General features: G+C 40.6%; 2 protein-coding genes across 2 annotated transcripts; one reads left to right on the forward strand and one right to left on the reverse strand.

The window, feature by feature from the left end:
* Positions 1 to 54: 54 nt before the first annotated feature.
* On the forward strand, positions 55 to 4,000 carry SLIRP (SRA stem-loop interacting RNA binding protein). The gene is made up of 4 exons (XM_054275265.1): positions 55 to 148; positions 302 to 360; positions 2,043 to 2,150; positions 3,916 to 4,000. Exons 1-4 carry the CDS (start codon positions 55 to 57, stop codon positions 3,970 to 3,972), a joined length of 318 nt encoding a protein of 105 aa, XP_054131240.1. The 3' UTR covers positions 3,973 to 4,000.
* Positions 3,974 to 20,746, reverse strand: SNW1 (SNW domain containing 1). Its single transcript, XM_054275263.1, has 14 exons — positions 20,664 to 20,746; positions 19,492 to 19,645; positions 16,946 to 17,107; positions 12,765 to 12,860; positions 12,568 to 12,674; positions 11,640 to 11,744; positions 11,471 to 11,540; positions 10,620 to 10,685; positions 9,229 to 9,345; positions 8,742 to 8,883; positions 6,933 to 7,029; positions 5,981 to 6,098; positions 4,808 to 4,971; positions 3,974 to 4,731 (listed from the first exon to the last, which is right to left on the reverse strand). The coding sequence occupies exons 1-14, from the start codon at positions 20,744 to 20,746 to the stop codon at positions 4,527 to 4,529; spliced, it is 1,686 nt and encodes a 561-aa protein (XP_054131238.1). The 3' UTR covers positions 3,974 to 4,526.
* Between the last annotated feature and the right edge of the window lie 231 nt (positions 20,747 to 20,977).

The raw sequence follows: 20,977 nt of genomic DNA on the forward strand, positions 1-20,977 counted from the left end.
GGGGCGGGGCCGCCCCTCCCTCTCTCCGTCCCTCCCTCTCACCGCAGTCCCGACATGGCGGCGGCCAGCGCGGTGCGGGCGGTCGGGCGCCGCTCCCGGCGGCTCTTCGATATCTTCGTGGCTGAGATTCCCTGGACGGTGTCGAGCAGTGAGTATGCGCCCCCCTCCCATCCCTCGCCGCTGCTGGGGCTGGCGGGGTTGGGCGGCCTCGCCGCGTGTGCCGGCACAGGCCGGGGTGGGCCAGGGCGGCGCGGCTGCGCGGAGGCGCCGGGCCCGGGTAACCTGGTGCGTTTTCCCACAGAGGAGCTGAAGGAGTACTTCTCCCAGTTCGGGTCGGTGCAGAGGTGCCAGCTGCCTTTCGTGAGTACCCGCGCGTCCTCCGGGCCGCACTTCGTGTGTTCTCGGCGAAGCGGGGAAGAGCCGCCGGCTGCTCCTGCGGCTGAGGCCTTGCCCCGAAGCAGCTCCCCCGCTTCCTTGGACCTGCAGTCTGGACCCCTCATCTTGAACTCTAGTGAGGTTTTCAGGGCTCTCTATCCTTAGCTCCTTATTCCAGGAGTGCCACTACTTGTCTGCCAGTGCTCGGCCTTATTGAAGCTTAGTGGTTTCCGTTGGCTTTCAAAGAGCTTTACAAAGTACATCCTTCAGCATCCTGTTGATGCTGCCATTTCTGAATAATTAATCTAAGTGCTTTGAGCTTCTCTATTATCGTGTTGACATTCTTCAGACAGAGAATAAAGTTTTTGTGTGCCTGGTCTCACTGGCCAAAAACTAAAGATGTGGGTATGAACCTGTTGTCTTTTCCTGCTGTGGATTAAGACCCCGTCCAGAGTGCAGGGCTAACACAAAACCCATAACCTCTGCGGGGTGCTGCCAGTGCCTCTGTCGTTTAGGCTGTTTATCTTCTGAGTGTATAGATCGGGGATTGTAGTATCTAGTGCATTTTTTTAGAGATGAACGGTCAAAAAAAGTGTTCCTTTGCAGGTAAATTGCAGGCATTGCTTGAAGTGTAAAGGTTCTGTCTGCTTGTTTCTCCACTTGAAGTAATCCTGTTAAATTAAGCTCAGTGGGTAGTGAACGTCAGTCAGTGAGCTGATGGGTTCACTCTGTGTTGAGGATTAGTTTGGCAATGGAGAAAGTTTGAAACAGGCTGGTTGTTTTGAACACTTGAAGCTTAGGTGCCTGCCTATCATGTTTTCCCTCAAGCCCAGGTCAGACTGCATTGTTTTGTTGCGAAGTCTGGTAGCTTACCACAAACCCACCTCCATCACAGGTTCAAGTGATGCATGTGTGTACATTCACATTCAGTGAGTACTTGAGGAGTTTCATTACTGCTTAAAACCCGGAGGTACAAAAATCACCAGTGCAGGACAGCCTAATTTGGACATCACTGTGGTACTGAAACCAGGCAGTACCTTGTAGGTGGTTTGGAAGTGCTGCCACTTATGCCTGATGATGAGAGTGGCTGAGCTGTTGTGAACTCGGAGTGGGATCCGAGTGGGGACAGAAGGCACTTGGCTTTTCCTCATTATCACCCGTTTATTGACAACTGTCTTTTCTGACTGGCACATTATTTCTAAAAATAACGTTTTTCTTTTCAGTGCAGTTAGTGCTTGTCATTCTGAATGGCACTCTGCTTTTGTAGTGTCTTAAGCAGCTGCTTTATCTTGCTGAATGTTGTTCAAGTACTGTGGCCATTTAAATGTCAGTTCTGTTGTGACTGGCTTATTAGTAGATAAATACTGCAGTTAGAAACTACTGTCTATACATTATTCTAGGCTTCAACTGTATCTTAAGATCGTGATTTTTTGTTATTATTGCTAGATTCAAATTGAAAGGCGTGTAGAACAGCCTGTGCTAGACCCCTCACACTATCACTGACACCAAATGTCTTAGTGTGAAAAAGGCTCCTGAAACAGCAAGTGTGCCAGTTCCTCTGACAATTTCTGAATCTTTAAATTCAATACCTGTAGAAAGTTTTTAACAGCCTATGTGAATATTTCCTGTAGTAATTGCATTTTGGTTTTTTTTTACCTGGTAATTAGAACAGAGATACAGGCTTTCACAGACGTTATTGCTGGATTAAATTCTCAACTCCAGAAGAAGTTCAGAATGTGTTACAGAAGGACCCCCACATTCTTGAAGGTTCCAAGGTAATGTGCTAATTCCTTTATTACCTATTATATTCTTTCGAAGTGTGGTTAAGAATTTTAGTCACTCAGTGTGCTTTTAATGTTTTGTAAATCATTACCACTTCTGTTTATTCTCTCCTCTCAACTTGAGTTGTTAGGGGTCAAGATCATAGAGATACCAGAGAGATCACACTCAAGAGACCAAAAACTCCTGCTATGCTAAAGTAATGTGAATGCAGTAAAACTGGTTGGGATATGCTGTGCAACTAGTTTGCAGTTTGTAATGCAGGTTTCTGCAGGTGGGTTCCAACATCTGATCCAGATGTTGAGTGGCAGGGGGAACACGATAAAGAAAGTGATGCTAAGCTTTGAATTTCAGTGAAATTTGTTTTCTCCTGTTGTCATTTCATACAGGAGAAATCAGCTGCTTGCTTTCATGTGTTCAAGACAACTCTAAAATTGCTTTAGTGTAGGGTCTTGTTCTCTCCATCTTTAAGATTTTAAATGTTAGTAACACAAAAAATAAAACAGTTTGGCAATCTCAGTGCATTAATGTATGGCATCAAGCCAGTGTACACATCCACTACACATCCAAAAGTGTCTGTCCTTGACTGGTCAGCTGGAGCCAGACAACTCTATCCTCCAGCTCCACTCCAGCACAGAAACACAGCAAAGCCATCTCACCACTTTCTCAACATTTAGTGTGCAGTGGTATTGACAGATAAGGAATAAATAACAGTGAGTCAATGGCTGCCCAAAGCCATTTTATTAACAGCTCTCATATCAAAATAATTAGAACCTAGCATCTGGTATGTTCCCTAAATAGGGGATTTTCTTACACACTTACATGTGCTGCAGCTGATAAAACTACTCAGATGGTGTAGTAGAGAGTGAAACCATGAGCAACAGGCAGGCTGGTGTATCACACATAATCAGTTCAAGCCTTTGATTAATTAACAAGAATTCTTCAATATCCTTTTGACATCTAATTTCTCATTTTGAGACTTTAAATGCTAGGAGATAGTAAAAGGAATTGATGATAGACTTCAGTGATGCAGTATTTTGATTGTGGTAAAGTATTTCACTTGCCATGGTTCATATTACTGCCCAAGTCATCACTGTTTGTGGTTACTTCAGTACCTATTCCCAAGAAGAACCAACCTGCAAGTTCCACCTGGTACAAAAATGGGAGCAGAAATTAAGACTCCTTAAACTGTGATTAGGTTGGTCCTTCGTAAATTGTGTTGAAATTGGATGTTATCTGTTTGCAATTACCAAATTAGGTACTAGAAATAACATAGTATTTAGTGGCAATTTCCTGGAAATTTTTGCTGCTTTTTGTTCTTGAATCTGTAAGGATAGCCACATGCATTTAACTGCATAGGCTTCAAAGACTATATTCTCACAAGAGGTGCATGCTAAGAGGCTCCTTTATAGTGAAATAAAAAGCAGAAAGTAAGCAGTAGTTATTTTCATTTCTTAGAAAATGCAGGCTGCTCTAGATTACATGAGCACTTTTCCCAATTTTTCTAGGCTAGCTTTAGACAGTTTTTATTAATTCCAGTTGAAAGCACAAGCTTTTAAGATGCATTTTGCTGGTACAACTAGCAATTGCTATGGATACATATTCAACTTTTGTGTCAGGAAAGCCCTGGCTTGGGGCTTATGAAACTGAATTGGTTATAAATGTATCTTCTGCTTCCTGTATCCATGTTCTGGGTGATCAGAAATGAAAAATAACAAACTTTCTTGCCTAGCTAATTTAATTAATTTCCATTGTTTTCAGCTCGCTCTCAAACAGCAGATCCGTAGAAGACGCAGTCAAAGGAGTCAGAGTGAGTGAGTGGTGGAAGGAGGCTTTATTTCACTAAATGTAAAGAAACTAAAATAAAGATTACTGAGAAACTATGAATGAGTACTTGTTTTAAAACAGAATCCAGCTGTTTCCCCTCCCTTGCTCAAAAAACTGTATAGCCACACTAAAACACTGAATTATTAACACCCCAGCATCTGTTACAGCATAAGATGATCATTATATACAGCAGGAAAGCTCTTAACAGATGAAGTCAAAGCTTCAGCTACCTGCAAAAACTAAAGCTGTAGGAAGGAGGCTACATTCTTACCCTGAGGTGCTGGGCAGTGGGGAATCAGCAAAGTCAGAACTTGCTAAAGAATAATTAATTTCCTTATGAAATGTTTCCAAGTGGTCTCCATGTCTTCTCTCTCTTCAGGTAGCTGTCCCATGTAGAAGAGTTAGTGTGTGTATGTATCCACACGGTCAGAGTTGTGAACTGCTGTGATGCAATGCCATCCTCCTATACACTCAATATTAAAAACCCTTTTGCATGAAGTCCAAGCTTGCAGTCCATTTCCCTACCTCTCAAGGAGCAGAGGCATTCAGTCCTTCCTCCTCTTCTTGCTCTCGTGCTCATGTTCCTTAGGGCGGCTGCTGTCTGATGGCCGTTTAGAGCCACCGTGTTGCTTGGCTTCCTCCAGAAACTTGTCCAAACCAAAAGGATCCTCCTCAAATTGAACTGGTCCGTCTCTGCCCCTGCCTCTGGTGTTACGATCCGAGTTAGAAAACTCTTTGTCAGGAACAAACCTGCAGGAGAAGATGATACTCAGTTGACTATCTTCAAAGTACTAATTAAGAATATTCCTTAAATTTATTTCCTTACCTGTTGGTCTTTATTCGAGCCTCTAGATCATCACCATACATATCCTTATCCAGATTTTTACTTGGCCTGTAGATGTTTTGGGCCATATCCTTGCCACTTCTCCAAGGCTGGTCATAAACATTATAAATTTCATCCTCTCCTCCAGCAAAGCCACTATCCATACCCTGTGAGGAACGGCAGAACAGCACAAGTTCTGTTAAATCGACAAAATGTCAGCTAACTTACTTTATCAACAAAATACATTGATGATGTTACACAGTTGCACAAAGATGACATGGCGTGATTTACAATTGATTTCAAATGAGTCCAAGCACTTGATGAGGATGTGAGTGGGTCTGGGATTAAGTCCAGAGAACATCACATTACAGGCCTCAGTCCTACTCTTCCAGATAGCAACAGGAAGGATCACAAGCCATCCGCATTTCAGAATAATGGATCACTTCAGTCTGCCCTGCAAGTGCAGCTGTCTGTAATAGCTCAGTACAGCCATACAGAAATGGGTATTATTCAGAATTTCTGCAAAACATGATTTAAGCTGACTGATCCAAATCGCACAGAGGCTTATATAAACTCTGAAAGTGTAAGTATCTGCTTGTTCATTTTTGGTTCATCAGCTTTCCCTCCTTGCCTGCAAGTCTTTCACTGGAGACATGAAGAAGAGTGATTGACAAACTGCAGGTCTATTGAGGGATTTGCTGAAGCCCAATCTATTTTGTCATCTCTGAATAGTATAAAATTCAGGGAAAATAAATGTTGCTGTTAACTCTGTATCTTCAGAAGTATCAACACAAGCAGTAATGGGAATAAAAAGTATTTACTTGGTCCTCTCTGAAAGGAGATTTCCTATTCAGTCAGTACATTTGTACAAGAGAAGAAAATGAGGTCACTGCAGCTTGAAGGCAAAAGAGTTCTTCTCCCCACTCCCCAGTGGGGAGAAAAATCACAACAAAAACACTTTACTGCAGCTATACATTTAATTTTTTTTGCCTAGGCTCTTGATAAAGGAAATCAATAGTTTTCTAAGCAGTTATGTAAAGAATTTTTTTCTGAATGTATCCACAACAACCATGAGAACAGCCTCTCTTTAGTATTCTGTCTGTACCCACAAAGGAATGATGAGCATGTTCTCATTGAAAGCTACACAGCTTTCTATGAAAAGAAAAGGTATTTTACCTTGCTCTGGTTGAACAGCCTCTGGTCATATTGGATTTCATTGGATGGCCTGGGGTTTGGTACCCCCAGGGCAATAACTTCACTGATATCTCTGTTCTCATTTCTTTGCAGCTTTGACCTGAATTAAAAAATGGAAAGTTTTATGAGGCCAGTAAACCATACTTGTTGACACACTCAATTGCAACCCGATCCTGTATTCCCTGCTAACAATTTGCCTCAGGAGCCAGATTTTGACTGTTGTTCTTCCTTACTAGGTAACATTTAAAATTTGTCTCCTGGCAAAGGAAACATTTGGAAAAATTATGTTCAGCTGGGCATGACATTTAAATTTGCTTTCCATTATCTGCAATTTACATCAAGCTGACTTGGTCTAAAATGTCATATTTATTTTTTGCAAGAATTAGTGTAGTTATATTCTGGAAAGGCCGAGCAATCCAATTTCAACATACTAGAGATTTTAAGCATCCAGAAACCATTTGCACTCAAAAATCTCAGTGACTTTAGCTAATAAGATACTCCAGCCTACCTCCATAAATCTAAGCTTACTCAAAATGAACAGCTTCAAGAAACAAAGCCACTATTGATAACTCTAATCTCACCAAAATTAGAAGATTCAGGTTTCAATCTTTGCTCTCAACATGTTAATTAATCCTGAACATAAAACATTAAACCTGAAGTCCCACTGAAGAAAAACCCGCCCAAAACCAACACAGCACACCCCTCTTTCCCATTCATGTGGAAAATTCCACATTTTGAAGAAAGTACTACAGTATTTTAACACAGTAATGCCTTTTCATATAATGAACAAACTGTGCTTCATACCAGTCACTATCTCCACAAGATAAATACAACTCAGGCACTTATATCAAAAAAAGGGAAGGTCAGTAATAGGTTCCCTAGTGGGGAAGCCAGTGCCAGTACAGGAATAAAGCAGCTTTTTTTTGTGACTCACCTTTTATCAGGGGCTGCCCGGGAAAGATTTCTGTCATGCTGCCTCTCTTTGCGCCTGTCATGTCTGATTTCATCTCTTTCTCTAGCTTCTCCATCCTCTGAACAAGTAAAGATTGCTCATTATAGACAAATATTTGAGGTTTGAATTAATTATGCCACAGACATTGGCACAGTATTATTTTACAGAAGAGTAGTGACCCTTAGCACTATTTAAAATGTTCCACTTGAAATAAACTGAACACATGAACACCACGGCTTTCTTATGCCCCAAGCAAGTGACTGTTCTTGGTAAATCAAAGCAGACATCCTAACAACTATGTTCTTCTATCTTTCAAGAGCTTAGAATAATTGTCTGTCTAGGAATTAATATCCTAAAACATTTACAGATCATTGTATCATAACTCTAAGCATAAAAGTATCATTGAAACATGCAGGGATTTAAATGTTTTGAAGAACATTATGTGATGCAACATTATGTGATGCAACCTGACACACTCAGGTTGGAAGAGAGTCTAATTCAAAACCTGCTATCAATGCTGAATTCAAACCAGGTTGGTCAGGGGTTTTTCCCACTCAGGTGAGGAAAACCTGCAAGGATAGAGACTGACAGATTTCCTAGGCGACCTGTTCCATTGCTGTTTGTCCTCATGATGAAAATCTTTCTCCTGACACACAGCTGAAACCTCCTGCTTCAACTCTTGACCACTGTCTCATTCTTCCACTGTGCAACTTGGTGAAGCCCTCTGATAATCTTTTAGGGATCACTGTGATATGATCTGCTGGGTAACCTTCCCATTATCTGGCCCCAATGGCACATCATCTCCTAGCAGAACAAGCCTTATTCTGTCAGCATCTCCTGAACAGGCAGTTACTCAAGCTCCATGACCATTCTGATGCCCTTTCACTGAACTGACTCCCATTTATCAATGTCTTTCTTGTACCTGGAGGCCCATAACTGCACAAGGTACTCCAGATGATGTCTAACAGGTCACCACTAAAAGGAAATTATTACTTCCCTTGACTTACTGGTTACACTACTGCAGATGCAGCTTTGTATGCCCTTAGCATTACTGCTAAGGAAATACAAAGCTGCATCTGCACACTGCTGGCTTATATTCAGCATATTGTCCACTACAACTCCTGGGCCCTTTCCAACAGAGTGGCTCCCCAGCTGGCCAGCTCCCAGCCTTTTGGTAAGAGGTTAGTACATCCCAGCAGCAGGATTTGCCATTATATGACCATATCCCTCCATCTTCGGAAGAGATTGTAACTGCTCTCTGAAGTTCGTAATCTTGATCTTTGAAGTGTAATTTCCATCAGAATGGAAGACTTAGCACAATGGAGACAATTTAGTTAGGTTGGCTGTGGGGTTTTTTGGGGCCTACTAGCCAACAAAATTGCAGCTCTGCAAGATCAGTTACAACAGTGCAAGAGCGAGAATATTGCACTGCAATATTACCTTTGATAACTTAAAGATGGTTTAGTTCTTCTAGAAAAATCTGCCCTTCATTTGTAATAAGCTTAAAAATATTAGTTTAGAACTGTCCATGAAAGCCATCACTTGCACTGATGCATTATTAACTTCAAAATTCTCAGTGTCCTAAACCTATATACACCAACATACTGATGTGAGGTTCAAACCTGCATCCCATCAAACCAGGCAGTGAATTAACCAATAAAGACATGAACTGATGTCATACTTAGACATTTCACCTACATTTAGATATTTCAAGTTCTCAAATTATTACTCCAAACCCACACTTATGAATACTAAAAAAGCCATTAGTGTCTTAATGACAAAGAACAGTACCTTTTTCAACATGGGTTTTGATCCCTGCTCTTCTCTCCCTGGCTTTCTGAGCCATTTCTCTGAGCTTCTCCTCATGTTTCTCCTTTTCTTTCTGAGCCATCTTCCTCTCCACCTGGGCACGCATCTCTACTGCCTCCCGAGCCTGCACAAGAGAGACACGGTTAAAAATACAGAAAGCATAGCACCTGGGACACACACAGATCTGTCACAGTTAGCCAGTAAACAGGACAGAAATGAAGCCAAAATCAGGAAGCTTAAAGCCCATCAGCCACAGCAGTTAGAGCTGGGAGACAAGACCCATGACTTCCAATAACTGAACCCATGCTGAGCCCATGATTCAGAGATAGTGGGGATAAGGCCTTAAGTTAGCAAAGAAGCAGGACAAATCAAAACGCTAAAGCCTATTCACAGCTGATTTTCTGAAGGAAATTAACATACAAAGATGGTAAAACTATATGGAACAAAACAGTGTGAAAAACTACCTGACCTTTCTGTCAGCAATATAGAGGGCCTCAGCAAGTTTGGCAAAGTTTTCATTAATATGAACGGTCTGCAATCCTCTGCCATCTGCAGCCAGACGCTTATCCAATGGAATGGTGTAACCCTGCAGGGGGAACAGAGAGGCAGTTAATCACAGAAACAGTATTTGTAACAACAAGCATTATTATATTCATTGGGTAAGAAAACAAAAACACATACAAAATTCACAGCCCATCATTATTATGCCTCAATGGATCTCCTTTTCATATGTACTTCAAATTCTTGCCAGGAAATAAATACAAAGCTTCACTCCAATTCCACCCGCCCACCAAATCCCAATCACAGCTTCCCTTCAAAGTTCATCTTAGGACAAAAGACAGTTTTCAAGTGATAAGGTCCACTTTTTGCTTAGTGTTAAGAATTACAGACAATAGCTTCTCCACTCTCTAAGCTGTTTTACAATTTTTTGCTTAAAAATTGTTTTACCTAAACTGTTTTCATACCTGTTAAGGAATTAGCTGATTCAAAATGAGAAAGTAAGGGACAAGGCAGCCAGCAAAAGTAAGACACACTAAACACCAATTTCGTTTTCCAAAGCTAAAACTCAAAATTATTTATAGATTATATTTAAAGATTTTTTTAGTGAGCTCTACAAAATTTTTGCTTTGGTTTTAGCATCTGTAGCCTAAAATTTGATCTCCTAATTAGCATCAGTCCCAGTTAGACAGCTGTGTTGGGGTAGAAAAAAAAGTGACATCCAAACATATAGCTTTTCCTTCCTCCATTTGAAGAGGCTGTCTCAGGACAACAGTTTAGTATATTTCAGAATGATCAGACTAGTTACTGCAGCAAATAAATTCTCCCCTCTCTAGGAACATAAACTTAATAACTGATAAAAATCAAAGGGACAGGACATACCTACTCAAACAAGGAACAAAAATAGCTAGCTGACCAGTGATAAGAATTAATTAATGAAAGAATGCAACAAGGAAAACTTCCCAGAAATATGGACTGCAATATTAAAAAGAAACATCCTTGGGTCTCTCACAGTCTGTTGTTTTTCAGTTTAGATGGCTTTACTTTGTGACCTTGAGAGATTTTGACTTTGGACTGCACTATTATGGGGATTTTAACTAATATAAATTTTTCCTTTCAAAATTTATAATCTCTGGCATGAAGTAACATATTCACCCTCAGTTCTATACTCTCAATTGGACAACCTTTATACGACAAACTGAAGAAAAATGAACTGTATCATCATGTGCTGTCCATGCTGGAAGCAGCTGGTTTGCCTAACTGTAGATGTTTAACAGCAGTATTATTCAAGCTTAAATCATTCACTTAAGTTTCCCATCAGGATACAGAATTAGAAAAATAAATTTATGACAAATTAATTACCTTTGCATTTTTCCAGTTTGAAATGCATGGAGGAATTTTCCACTCTTGCTGCTCCTTCACAGTCATCTGATATAAGAGAATAAGTTAAGTCATCTTCAGATTTATAGTAAAAGGAAATACTGTTTTCTTTCTCAAAGGCAGCTATGAAGCTATTGAAATGAGTTAGAGTAGAAAGTTCAGAACTCCACAACAAAACCCCAGCTCCTCTTAGCAGCAGTAAGATTACAGACTCAAGGAATGGTTTGATTGGAATGGACCTTAGAGATCAGCTGGTTCCAAACCCTCTGCCATGGGATCGATTTTTACACTGTATCTTTGCCAGCACTGAATAAAGTCCTGACAGCTCTTCAGCATCCTCTTAAGCCTTCATCACACAGGCTGTAACTCACAGCCAGCTTGTTAACATCCACATATTTAGCAGCTATTCAAGTTGTACCAAACTGATGAACCACCACTACACTCATCTCTCAGAAGGAGCTAATCCTTAATGACACAAGTCAATGTTATTAAGGATTAGCTTAACAGTGTTGTCTAAAGGCAACATAAGCGTACTAGGCTAAGCCTTGGTCAACTCATTCATGCCATGAACAAATTCAGCAATGCATCCCTGCATAAAATATATGAGACATCTACTCAACCTTTGACAAGATAAATGAAAAGACAGCTACTTTAAGAACTGTCCAAATGAAAAAAAGAAAATAACAAACAAAAAGACTGCACTGGGCACCAAGTTTATCACTTCACATCAGAAGGTCAGTAATGAGAAGGTACACAGAAATGAACTAGATTGTACAAGAATTTGTGGACCCACCTAAGCATTCAAAAGTGAGAACAGCTATGGCATTTCATACCTTTCTACTTGGAGAGTGCATTACAGGTGCTGGAGGAGATGGTGGTCCTCGTGGAATCTTCTTGTTAATTCTGAGCAATTAAGAAAACAATTACAATTACAGGCAGCATGCTGCACAGAAATACACTTCAGAATCTTCTATTTGCCCTGAACAAGCCATGAATACTTACTTGAATCTTGGAGGCTCCATAGGGTCCTTCTGCATTTCCACCATCCGAATAACTCTCTGTTTTGCTCCAGAGTTGAATGCAACTCCTTGCTGAGATGGTGTGTACCTGAACAAAACAAAGTGCTCAGCTCTCTGCACACAGCCAGATATTCCTTTCCCACCTCCATTTTCACTCTGTTCACTGCTCTAGCTGTGGTTTCATTTTATCCACAACAGTTTAAGACTACCCCACTATCAATGTCAGCAGCAGGTAACTGCACAGATGACACTGCACTGAGTGCAGACTCAGTTACACCAGACAGAATGTAACTTTTCTTCAGGGCTATATTCTCCTGTTTCAACCTAGACTCTGAAACAGAAGAAAAACAAGTACAGTACACACAGCTTGTCACAATACTCCCTACCTATGTCTGTGAAGCCCTGGTGTTTTCTTACTGTTCATTAAGAACCTCTTCATACCTTTTTTCAGAATTAACTTCAAGCCAAGTGTAACCCTGCCATGAAATTTTTCTGTGTTTGAAACAGAAAATCATCGTAAGTATCAGCCTCCCCATAATTCCATTGCTTCCAACTACTCATTTTCTGTGAAGGAAGAACTTTGTTACATGTCTTGTTGTGGACTTGAAACTTGCAGTAAATACTTTGCTTTCAGGGCAGCATCATTAATAGTGATTCCTGGCAAATCTGTGGTTTTCTGCTAAAACAATAACACCTCCAGAGTGCCATAACTCATGTTAAAGACATATTTCTACACACTTCAAACTAGGTGATCATTAGTGGGTTAATTCAAAATACAGAAGCCAGTTTCATATTCCTTACAGAAGAATAGAATTCAAGAGAAATTTCTGCTCTCAGAAATTCAACAAATGTGCCAATTTTAATCCATTGTGCATATCACACCATCCTACAGCAACACCAGCACTACATACCGAATGTACTGTGCAGGAGCTAGCTTGTCAGCAGCTCGAACCGGCATGGCTGCTGCAACTTTTTGGGAGACTGATTTCTCCAAGGCTGCTCTTGTCTTCTCTGTTATCTGAAGAAAAAAACCCACAGTGTTCATGTCATCCCATTACAAGACATAAAGCATACTCCTGCTAGCTAGGCATATCAGTGCATACAATACCTCTCTAATTGCCTCCTCATCTGGTCTCTGCAGTTCAGGATCATCCACATTCATGACCTCTTTTGGCACAAGATCTGTGTACTTGCTGTAAATGACCTGGAAGACATCAGATTCTACTAGTGCTGGTGAACAAGAATAAATGTACATTTATCAAAGGAAATGTTTCAGGCTTAGGCTATACTCTGGGTAATTAAAATGAATATACAGCTATAAATGCATTAGGATTACATATTGTTCAATTAGAAGACCTGTTTACACGTATACTCTGGACCCCATTTTACAGATGGAGTAACTGAAGAAACAAAGCAATCTGATAAATATAATTGTATAAGTTGCTCTCAGAACTGGCATTAGACAGCAGTTTCCTGCTTCCCATTCCTAGTATTTTCCTTTTTTAAGGATCCCAAACTGATAAAATCCTGCATGTTTTTATTTCTGTTTTCAAGGATAACTCAAGAATTTGATACAAGTATTTTCCACAATCTGTATTTTTTCATTTCATTATGTTTACTGTTATTTCTTGAAAAAATAAATACTTGAGAAATCTGGTCTTGACACTTTCCCTTATACAGGTACTTGAGTTTTCACACAACCTGCAGCTAGCTCCTGGCAGCTCCAGAGTCCCAATTTTAAACACAGGGAAAGAACACTATTAGATGGCCTCAGGAAAAAATGTATTGTATTACATTAATGCTTCAGATGTATCCAATAAAATAGGAAGTTTTAGTTCAAAGGGTTAAAAGTCAGGAACTATTATCTCAAGTTCATTATACAGTACATGTCCAACTACAAAATTAACCTTTAGCCTCAGCATTAATTAACCACATGACAGCCATGTTCTACTTCTCAGCCTTCACTCCTAAAATTTAATCATTTGAATTAGTATCAATAATATTCTAGCTTCTCAGATCCTGAATGAAGGACATTTGAAGAGAAATGTTCCTCTAAGGTAATTAACTTGTAAGTCCAAGTGTCTTGCTGAAGAAGAATATGAAAAACAAAGTATGCTGAAGGATCTGTAGAGCATCCCAAAAGACAAAAAAAAGAAAATTAAAAAAGCTACTCCTTGTGGTGGTCCAAGAGTGACCTAAAAACTACTTGACACTGAGGTGTCAAATGATCTATGTGAACTATTTAAACTCTGAAGTATTGTATGGAAATGGCAAGAAGCTTTATTATGGAAGAAATATATAACATAGATTAAACTATTCTGAAAATACAAAGATTTGCCACCAAAAACTTCATACACTTGCATGTTTTAATTGTAGTCTTTTTCTGAAGTGATAAAAACAGGTAGATAACGGATTTACATTTATTTTTGTTGTTCTTCTAGACATTTATCTTGTTTTATGAATTATGTTGAGATATTTCATTCATCTAAGCTAAAGAAGAGACTGGGATTGTTTGATATTGTACTGTGCCCATCCACTACCATTTTTCAATTTACAAAATTTGAAAGGAAGCATGAGCCTGAGCAATCACTCTGATTACTACTGAAAAGCAAAATCTCCTTCTAGGCAGAAAGAAAAATCTCAAGTTTTGCTACAATTATATGATTCTCTGGCTGGGGCAGCCTTAACAGGCAGCAATTAGAAATCTGCATGCCACTACAGTCAGAAAGAGAATAATATTACCTAACAGCTAAGATACTGTGCCACATGGCAGGGTTTAGACATCAATCACATTCAGAGTCTCACGAGGCACTTGATAGATGCAAATGTCCTGATTTGCTACACAGAAATCCTCAACATATTTTGTTCTATATATCTCAACCAGCCCTGGACAGTGCTCATCAATCCTATATATGTAAATCAAGAATTTACTATCAAGCAATGCAGCATGAATGCCCTCCTTGTCAAAGAATGGTTTCTCCATATGAAGTACATAAAATTTAAGAAGTCATTAAGATTACCTGGTTGTAAGCCTGGTACACACACCAGAAAACAAACTGGTAACAAACTCTCAAACCAAGCTCTGCCACAAAGGCAAATAAGTCGCAAGTAAGTAACACTTTTGATTTTTTGAGTTAGATTAATCTTCTCTTGACCTGTCCCATACCTCTGACAGGACTTCCTTCAACGATGGAACTACTCTCTTGTAAATGTTTTGATTGAATTTACAACCTTGGGAATAAAACCTGTAAGTAAGCTTCATGATTGGTTTTTTTTTTCTCCTTTAATAAATAAGCCACAGCCTTAGGCCATGAAGAAGAAATCAAACTAGAGCATATAAAGTTATTTTTGCTGGAAAAAAGTAAAGGACCTAACAGTTCCATTCCTTGATTTCCATACTCTTTCTTCTATCTTCATAAAAACACAGGATGCAATTATATGTTCTTATTTTCCTAATAAAGGAACAGCTCCAGTCTCATCACAATATATCACTATTAATGCATTATTTTAGCCTGGCTTTTAGTAATGTAAGTATAGAAAGTATTGAAAGAATTGACAGCAGCACAAGAACCAACCACACAGCTAGGCTAGAAATCCTTAATTTAGACAAGCAGATGGAACTCCATCTGCAGATCCATGAGGTCATGCATCCAGGCCTGTCAATGTTATCCAACATTTCATGTCTAGCAGACTTTCTGCCAACCTCAAACAGGAAGATTGTCAGAGTATCCCATTGATGTCAGTATTTTTCAAGGAAAACACTCTGAAGCCACTATTTTTAAAGTACCTAAGGGAACAGATGCAAGGGAGATGAAGCACTGCAACAGCAGAAACTGCTGACAAGTCATCTCGAGATAGGGGCTGGGTGATGGAACTGCTGCCTCTACACAGAAAGCAGAATACTAAATTCAACTTCAAAAAATCCATAAGCTGCAGCAAGAACAAAATTTGCTTTCTAACTCAGACCAAACAAGTAGCTCCTAGAATAGGTTCATAAACTTCATCTCATTTCTGGCAGGCTGCTAAGTATCTGTTTCTTTTAGCCCTAAGTATTAAGATTGAAGAAATACTGAATTATGGCTGCAGCTCTCTGGAAAATGAAACTTCTGCATCTAATCCTACTGACACTGTACTATCAGAAGCTCTTAAGAGAAAATATCCCATATTATTCAACTCAACAGAGATCACTGAAGAACCACTCCCTATGACATATCTGGCAATACTTTCTCCTGCAAAGGAAATCAAAACAAGCAATAGTAGTTCTGCTGTTTCCAGTGAAATTGTTCCTAATAGCTGTTGTAGCACAGAAAGTCAATTTTATCCTGAGCTACATCTAAAGCAGCATGGCCAGCAGATTGAGGGAGGTGATTCTGCCCCTCTACTTTGCTCTGGCGAGACCTGAGCTGGTGTGATGCATCCAGTTCTGAGGCCCCCAACACAACGACAACCTTGACCTGTTGGAATGAGTCCAGATGAGGCCACTAAGTTGACCACAGTCTAAACACTGTTTAGACTTTCTTTACAGAAGATGCTTGCTGGAAGAAGCAGCTGGTCACACACTACAGCAGGCCTCAGCAGTTTTCCAGCCCCCAACACCCGCTTTAGAGAATCCACAGAGCCCACTTGGTTACACTTGGAAAGGCAGGTGTAAATACTCCTTAAAGTAAACTTTGAGACCCAAGTACTTGATCTCCTCAAAACTATTTAGGACCTCAAGTGTTACCTCTTGGTTTTAGAAAGGTACTGGACACAGGAAGTTGAAGTTTCCCCTAAAAAACTCTGTAAGAATCTTGCTATCTCTGAATTCAGCACAAAAGTTTTGTAGTATAACCACTGGCAATACTTTCTGCTGCAACTAAATAACAATAGCAAAAACAGAGCACCAAAATCACTAAAAACAACCAGAAGTGTCAAATGTTGGATCAGTAAAACACAAGGTGCAGTATTCTGAAGACTGACCTGTGTTTTCTGTCCATCTTTTGCTCCCTCTCTCTACATGCTAAAATGAGGCTGCAGAATTGTTTTCAGTTTCTTGCCTTCACTGGAAAATGAAAACTGCTAAGCCATCAAGTAAATTCTGTGTAGAGATTTTCCCCATTTTTGCCTTATCTTTTAATTACCTTACAGAGAAGATCACAATTTCTGTCTGACATTATTTTAATTCTGAAATAAGAAAAGAGGACACAATCCATGTGGCTAATGCCAGACCAATGAGTTCAAGGATATGCAATGTGTACATACAACTTTTCCAAGTACATACACCAGCTGACATATTGGAAGAAATGTTACCTTGTCCTTTGACTGTCCTTGTCGAGCGATTGCATCGTATTTTATCTTTCCTTCTGCATCCACCTGAACAGCCAAGGCATTGGACATTTTCTTCTTTCGGCCCATATCCAATGGATATTGGGCCACGTGAATTTCTGGGAAAGCACCCCCATCTCCAAAATCCTACAGAAAAAAAAAATAGTGAATTTCCAAAAGACAAAAAAATGCAAAATAGAATGGAAACGCAGATTGATTTCAACAACAAATAACTTGGTAAGAATGCTCCAGTAACATTATTCTTTCACTGGTGAGAAAGCAATTAATGAGAGAACTCACAGTTATTAAAAGACACTGAAATGGAGAGATATGTTGCAGTAATTATTTTCAAAGTAGGAACAGATATTACTGACTAGAATGTGCAGGCAATACTATGCTACAGACAATACAAAATTAAGTATTTAATTCTCATGTCAGTTATTAATTAGAACTTCAAAAATTGACCTTCTGAAATGAAGCAACTGTGGATACTAAAATTACAAGAGCAGCATTTTTATGAAGACTTCTACTGGTTATTTGTTGTTTTTCACACCATAATGAAGAAGATAAAAAAATTCCATTCTTTTCAAAGCCTGTAGCTCATAGCTTTACAGTGCTACATGTGTCAAACATTCCCTTACTATGATGTATAAAGACACTGAAAATTGGACCAGCACCCAACAGTCCAATATTCTTATGGTTTATTCCTCTCTCCTACAATGTATTGGTGTAAAAGCATTTAATAAACAAAATAAAAAGCATTTAATAAACAAAAGGCTTTTTAAAGCAGATCATCCTGGCTCAGTAGCACAGAGGATGCAGTGGTACCATTCATAAACAACTTCAGGTTAGTTTCAAATGCAACACCTCGGAGGAAGCATTTGCTTAAAGCAGCATGAGCATCTGTTCCTTTCTCTGTGGCAATGGCATGGCTTATGTGGAGTCTGGTAACAAAACAGATCAAAAAATAAGAATGGGTGTCTTGAGCAGATCAATCTCCCTCCATGCTCATCATGTGACCAAGTAGTTACCACCACTGTGACAGACTGGACCGAGACTGGAAATGACCAAGCAGAACACTTCCAAACAAGGACAGTGTGCTTATCCCATCTGCAAATGCTCCCTGAAACACAGTTCCCGTTATCTGAAGTTTCCACTGCTTGTCCTACATTCAACAATTAGTTGTTAAGGTATTAGCCAGAACCAAATTCAGTCATTCTTCAATTTTTAATTTTTTTTTTTGGTAACTCTTAATGTCATAACAACAGGTTTTGTATTTTCCAGCAATGGTAGTCCAGGGTCACTGGACAAAGGTTATGCTTTGAAAGCATTTACTGCAATTTGCACTTGTTTATGAAGCAGAAAGGAGCCCTTTACAGGCTTTTTGGGATGTGTATTAATTTGTGGTCAAGGGGTGCAGGAAAGTCTTTGCAAACCTTCAGCACCTGGCTTCTTAAAAATTTCTTTATTAACATTAAGAAAGAATGAGCACTAAAACATGAACTTTATTACTCAATGGTGTAGGAAGGTAAACCTACACTGGGTATAATTAAAGTATAATTTTTGATATCATACATATGCAGCATATGACTAAATGCTGAACCCACATAAGAATGTTTCCTTTCAATGAACCACTAGAACCCCTACTTGAAGTACCTGGATCACCACAGAACAGGGCTGGACTTACAAAAATGGCACTGAACATAAATGAGGGCAATGGTGTTACAAGCTGATGAAATTAGGGTGTTTGGAAGCAATGCAGGATCATACATGAATTACTGCAGTAAAACCTCAACAGCATGCTTGTTCCAAGAGCACTGGCCTGTGACTCATCAGAACAGGTCTCAGAAGTCACTGTCAAGGATCACTTCAAACTGCAAGGTTTTCCTGGTTTACAGTGAGACACTGTACTAACACAGTTTTGTAATCAGATCACATCTGTATTTTCTTTCTACCTTTAGCAGTTCCAGTTTAGATTACATTAAACTGGCAAGGATTAGAACACATAACATTGTCCAAAACCCTCTAGTCAGTAACATACTTAAACAACAAATATTTGACTAATTTTTAAGTTTCCTTCCAACTGTAATAATTGTGTCCCCCAATAGCAGCTATCTTTTTGAACAGAACACATGAATGTTCTCTTCTCTGACACACACACACACATTCACTTAGTTCAGCTATAATCCAGACTGTGCATTTAAAACACTAACAGAGGAACAATGTGGATGTCTTTCCCAGGGGAGCCTTGTGTTCACAGACTGTAAACCCTAAGGACCACAAACATCTTTCCACCTTGCAACACAACAATCTCTGAACAGAAGTAGACATAGAACATCCTGTTTACCATCAAATGTTTTAAGGGAGCTGGTGGATTAGAACCTCTCCCAACACAAGAATATACCAAGCAGTCTGGATCATGTACACTGTAAGGCTTTGCACAATTCAAGGTGATCAGAGTTTATTTCTACTACAGAATTTTTTTACCCCTTTAGCAGACACATTACTACTGTATCAATTCAAATATTTACCTCTAGCACTCGTGGTATCCATCCTTTCCGGTAACCATATGGGGGAGGTTCCCTTCTGGATGAGACCAGAGCAGCCTGCCTGGATCTCTGAGCTCTTGCTCTTTCTTCTAGTTCTAGCTGATCTTGGGATAGCTGGGTTGGAGCTGGCAAAAAACTGGACATCCATGGACAGCAACCAAAAGAGAATGAAATAAAAAGTTCATTCCAGTAACTTGACTCACGGACACTCAACTATGCTTGAGTCAACTCCTTGCTAAGTTAATACTTTCTCGACAATCACTCTCTATAGATTAAGAAACAATTTATGAAACTTCAGCATTGCACTCATAAATGTGAGAGCAGCTTCTGAGATTTAGTAACTTCTGAGATTGGAGTTGCAATGTGTGCTTTCTCAGCATTCTAAAAGATTCCTACAAAAACAAAAGCTAAATTCACACACATTCACATCTTTCTTGAACAGAAGAGTGGCAATGCCTGTTTTCCAACAGGAATGTCACATATCACTGGTATTCCTTACACCACCATGAATAACAAAGAAATATTATGTTCCTATGTCTCTAGCCCCAACGATTCCCTCTTTCTTCCTCTCAAGGCAAACACCCACAGACAGATCTGACAATGACCTCCCCTCTCACCGCCTGGCACCCCCTGCCAAGGGCAAGTCGAACCCCAAATTCTTCACTTCCCCTTTTTCAATTCTTCTTGTTTACACAGCCCTTTGTGAATTTACTAAGAAAGCATCCAGAGAAACTCGGGATTCCGGGGCAGGCACCGGAACCGCACTCCCACGCCCCGCTAGAGACACTACAACTCGCAACAAAGACCGCTCGCCCTTTCTGACGGTGAGGAAACCTCGACCAAACCCCACGGACCCAAGCGAGGCGGAGGAGCTCCTTCCACCCGCAGTGAACACAGGAACGAAGCAGAGCCATGACCAGGGGCCAAACACCCGCTCCCGCCAGGGCTCCCCAGGCCCCGCCGGGCCTCGCTGCACTCTCTGCGGCCGCGGCCCGGCCGCCGAGCCCACTGCTCAGGAGAGGCCGCGGCCCCTCAGCGCACTCCCTAGCCGCGGCCGCTCCCGTCGGCGGAGCCCCGCAGCGCGGCGGGGAATCGCCGGGCTGGCCGGGAGCGTCGCATCACCCTCACGGCCCGGGTGGGCCCGCCCGACCCACCTGGTGAGCGCCATCTTGACCGCGTAGGCCGTCGGCTCCGCAGCGGGCCGCCGAGGAGGGGGAAGGCGGCGACAGCTGCACATGCGCAGCAGCCGCAATGTGCCCTGGGAGTTGTAGTCTCCATAGGTCACTCACCTCCCCACGGCGCGCTGTAGGCCGCAAGGCGTCATGGGAGGTGTAGTTTTACAATATCCCGGGTTATTTCTTCAGCCATCCTATTCCGCTCCCCCGCACTATTCACACAGTGTCCAACAAGTTCAGTAACTTCACAGTTCATCCAGCTGAATATGTCCAAGTAAAAAGCAGAAAATATA

Source organism: Melozone crissalis, unplaced genomic scaffold (assembly GCF_028551555.1).
Source record: "Melozone crissalis strain CALT ecotype California unplaced genomic scaffold, PUWL_Pcris_2 ptg000018l_1, whole genome shotgun sequence".
Classification (NCBI taxonomy): Eukaryota; Metazoa; Chordata; class Aves; order Passeriformes; family Passerellidae; genus Melozone; species Melozone crissalis.

Bases quoted from the DNA above. Each gene is read 5' to 3' on its own strand.
- SLIRP (XM_054275265.1), top strand. From the start codon at position 55: ATGGCGGCGGCCAGCGCGGTGCGGGCGGTCGGGCGCCGCTCCCGGCGG. The intron at 149-301 runs GTGAGTATGCGC...GTTTTCCCACAG, and splicing joins TCCCTGGACGGTGTCGAGCA to AGGAGCTGAAGGAGTACTTC. The intron at 2,151-3,915 runs GTAATGTGCTAA...CATTGTTTTCAG, and splicing joins ACATTCTTGAAGGTTCCAAG to CTCGCTCTCAAACAGCAGAT.
- SNW1 (XM_054275263.1), bottom strand. From the start codon at position 20,746: ATGTGCAGCTGTCGCCGCCTTCCCCCTCCTCGGCGGCCCGCTGCGGAG. The intron at 12,861-16,945 runs GTAACATTTCTT...GATGTCTTCCAG, and splicing joins AAGGACAGTCAAAGGACAAG to GTCATTTACAGCAAGTACAC. The intron at 6,099-6,932 runs GTGAGTCACAAA...TTTTTAATTCAG, and splicing joins CGGGCAGCCCCTGATAAAAG to GTCAAAGCTGCAAAGAAATG.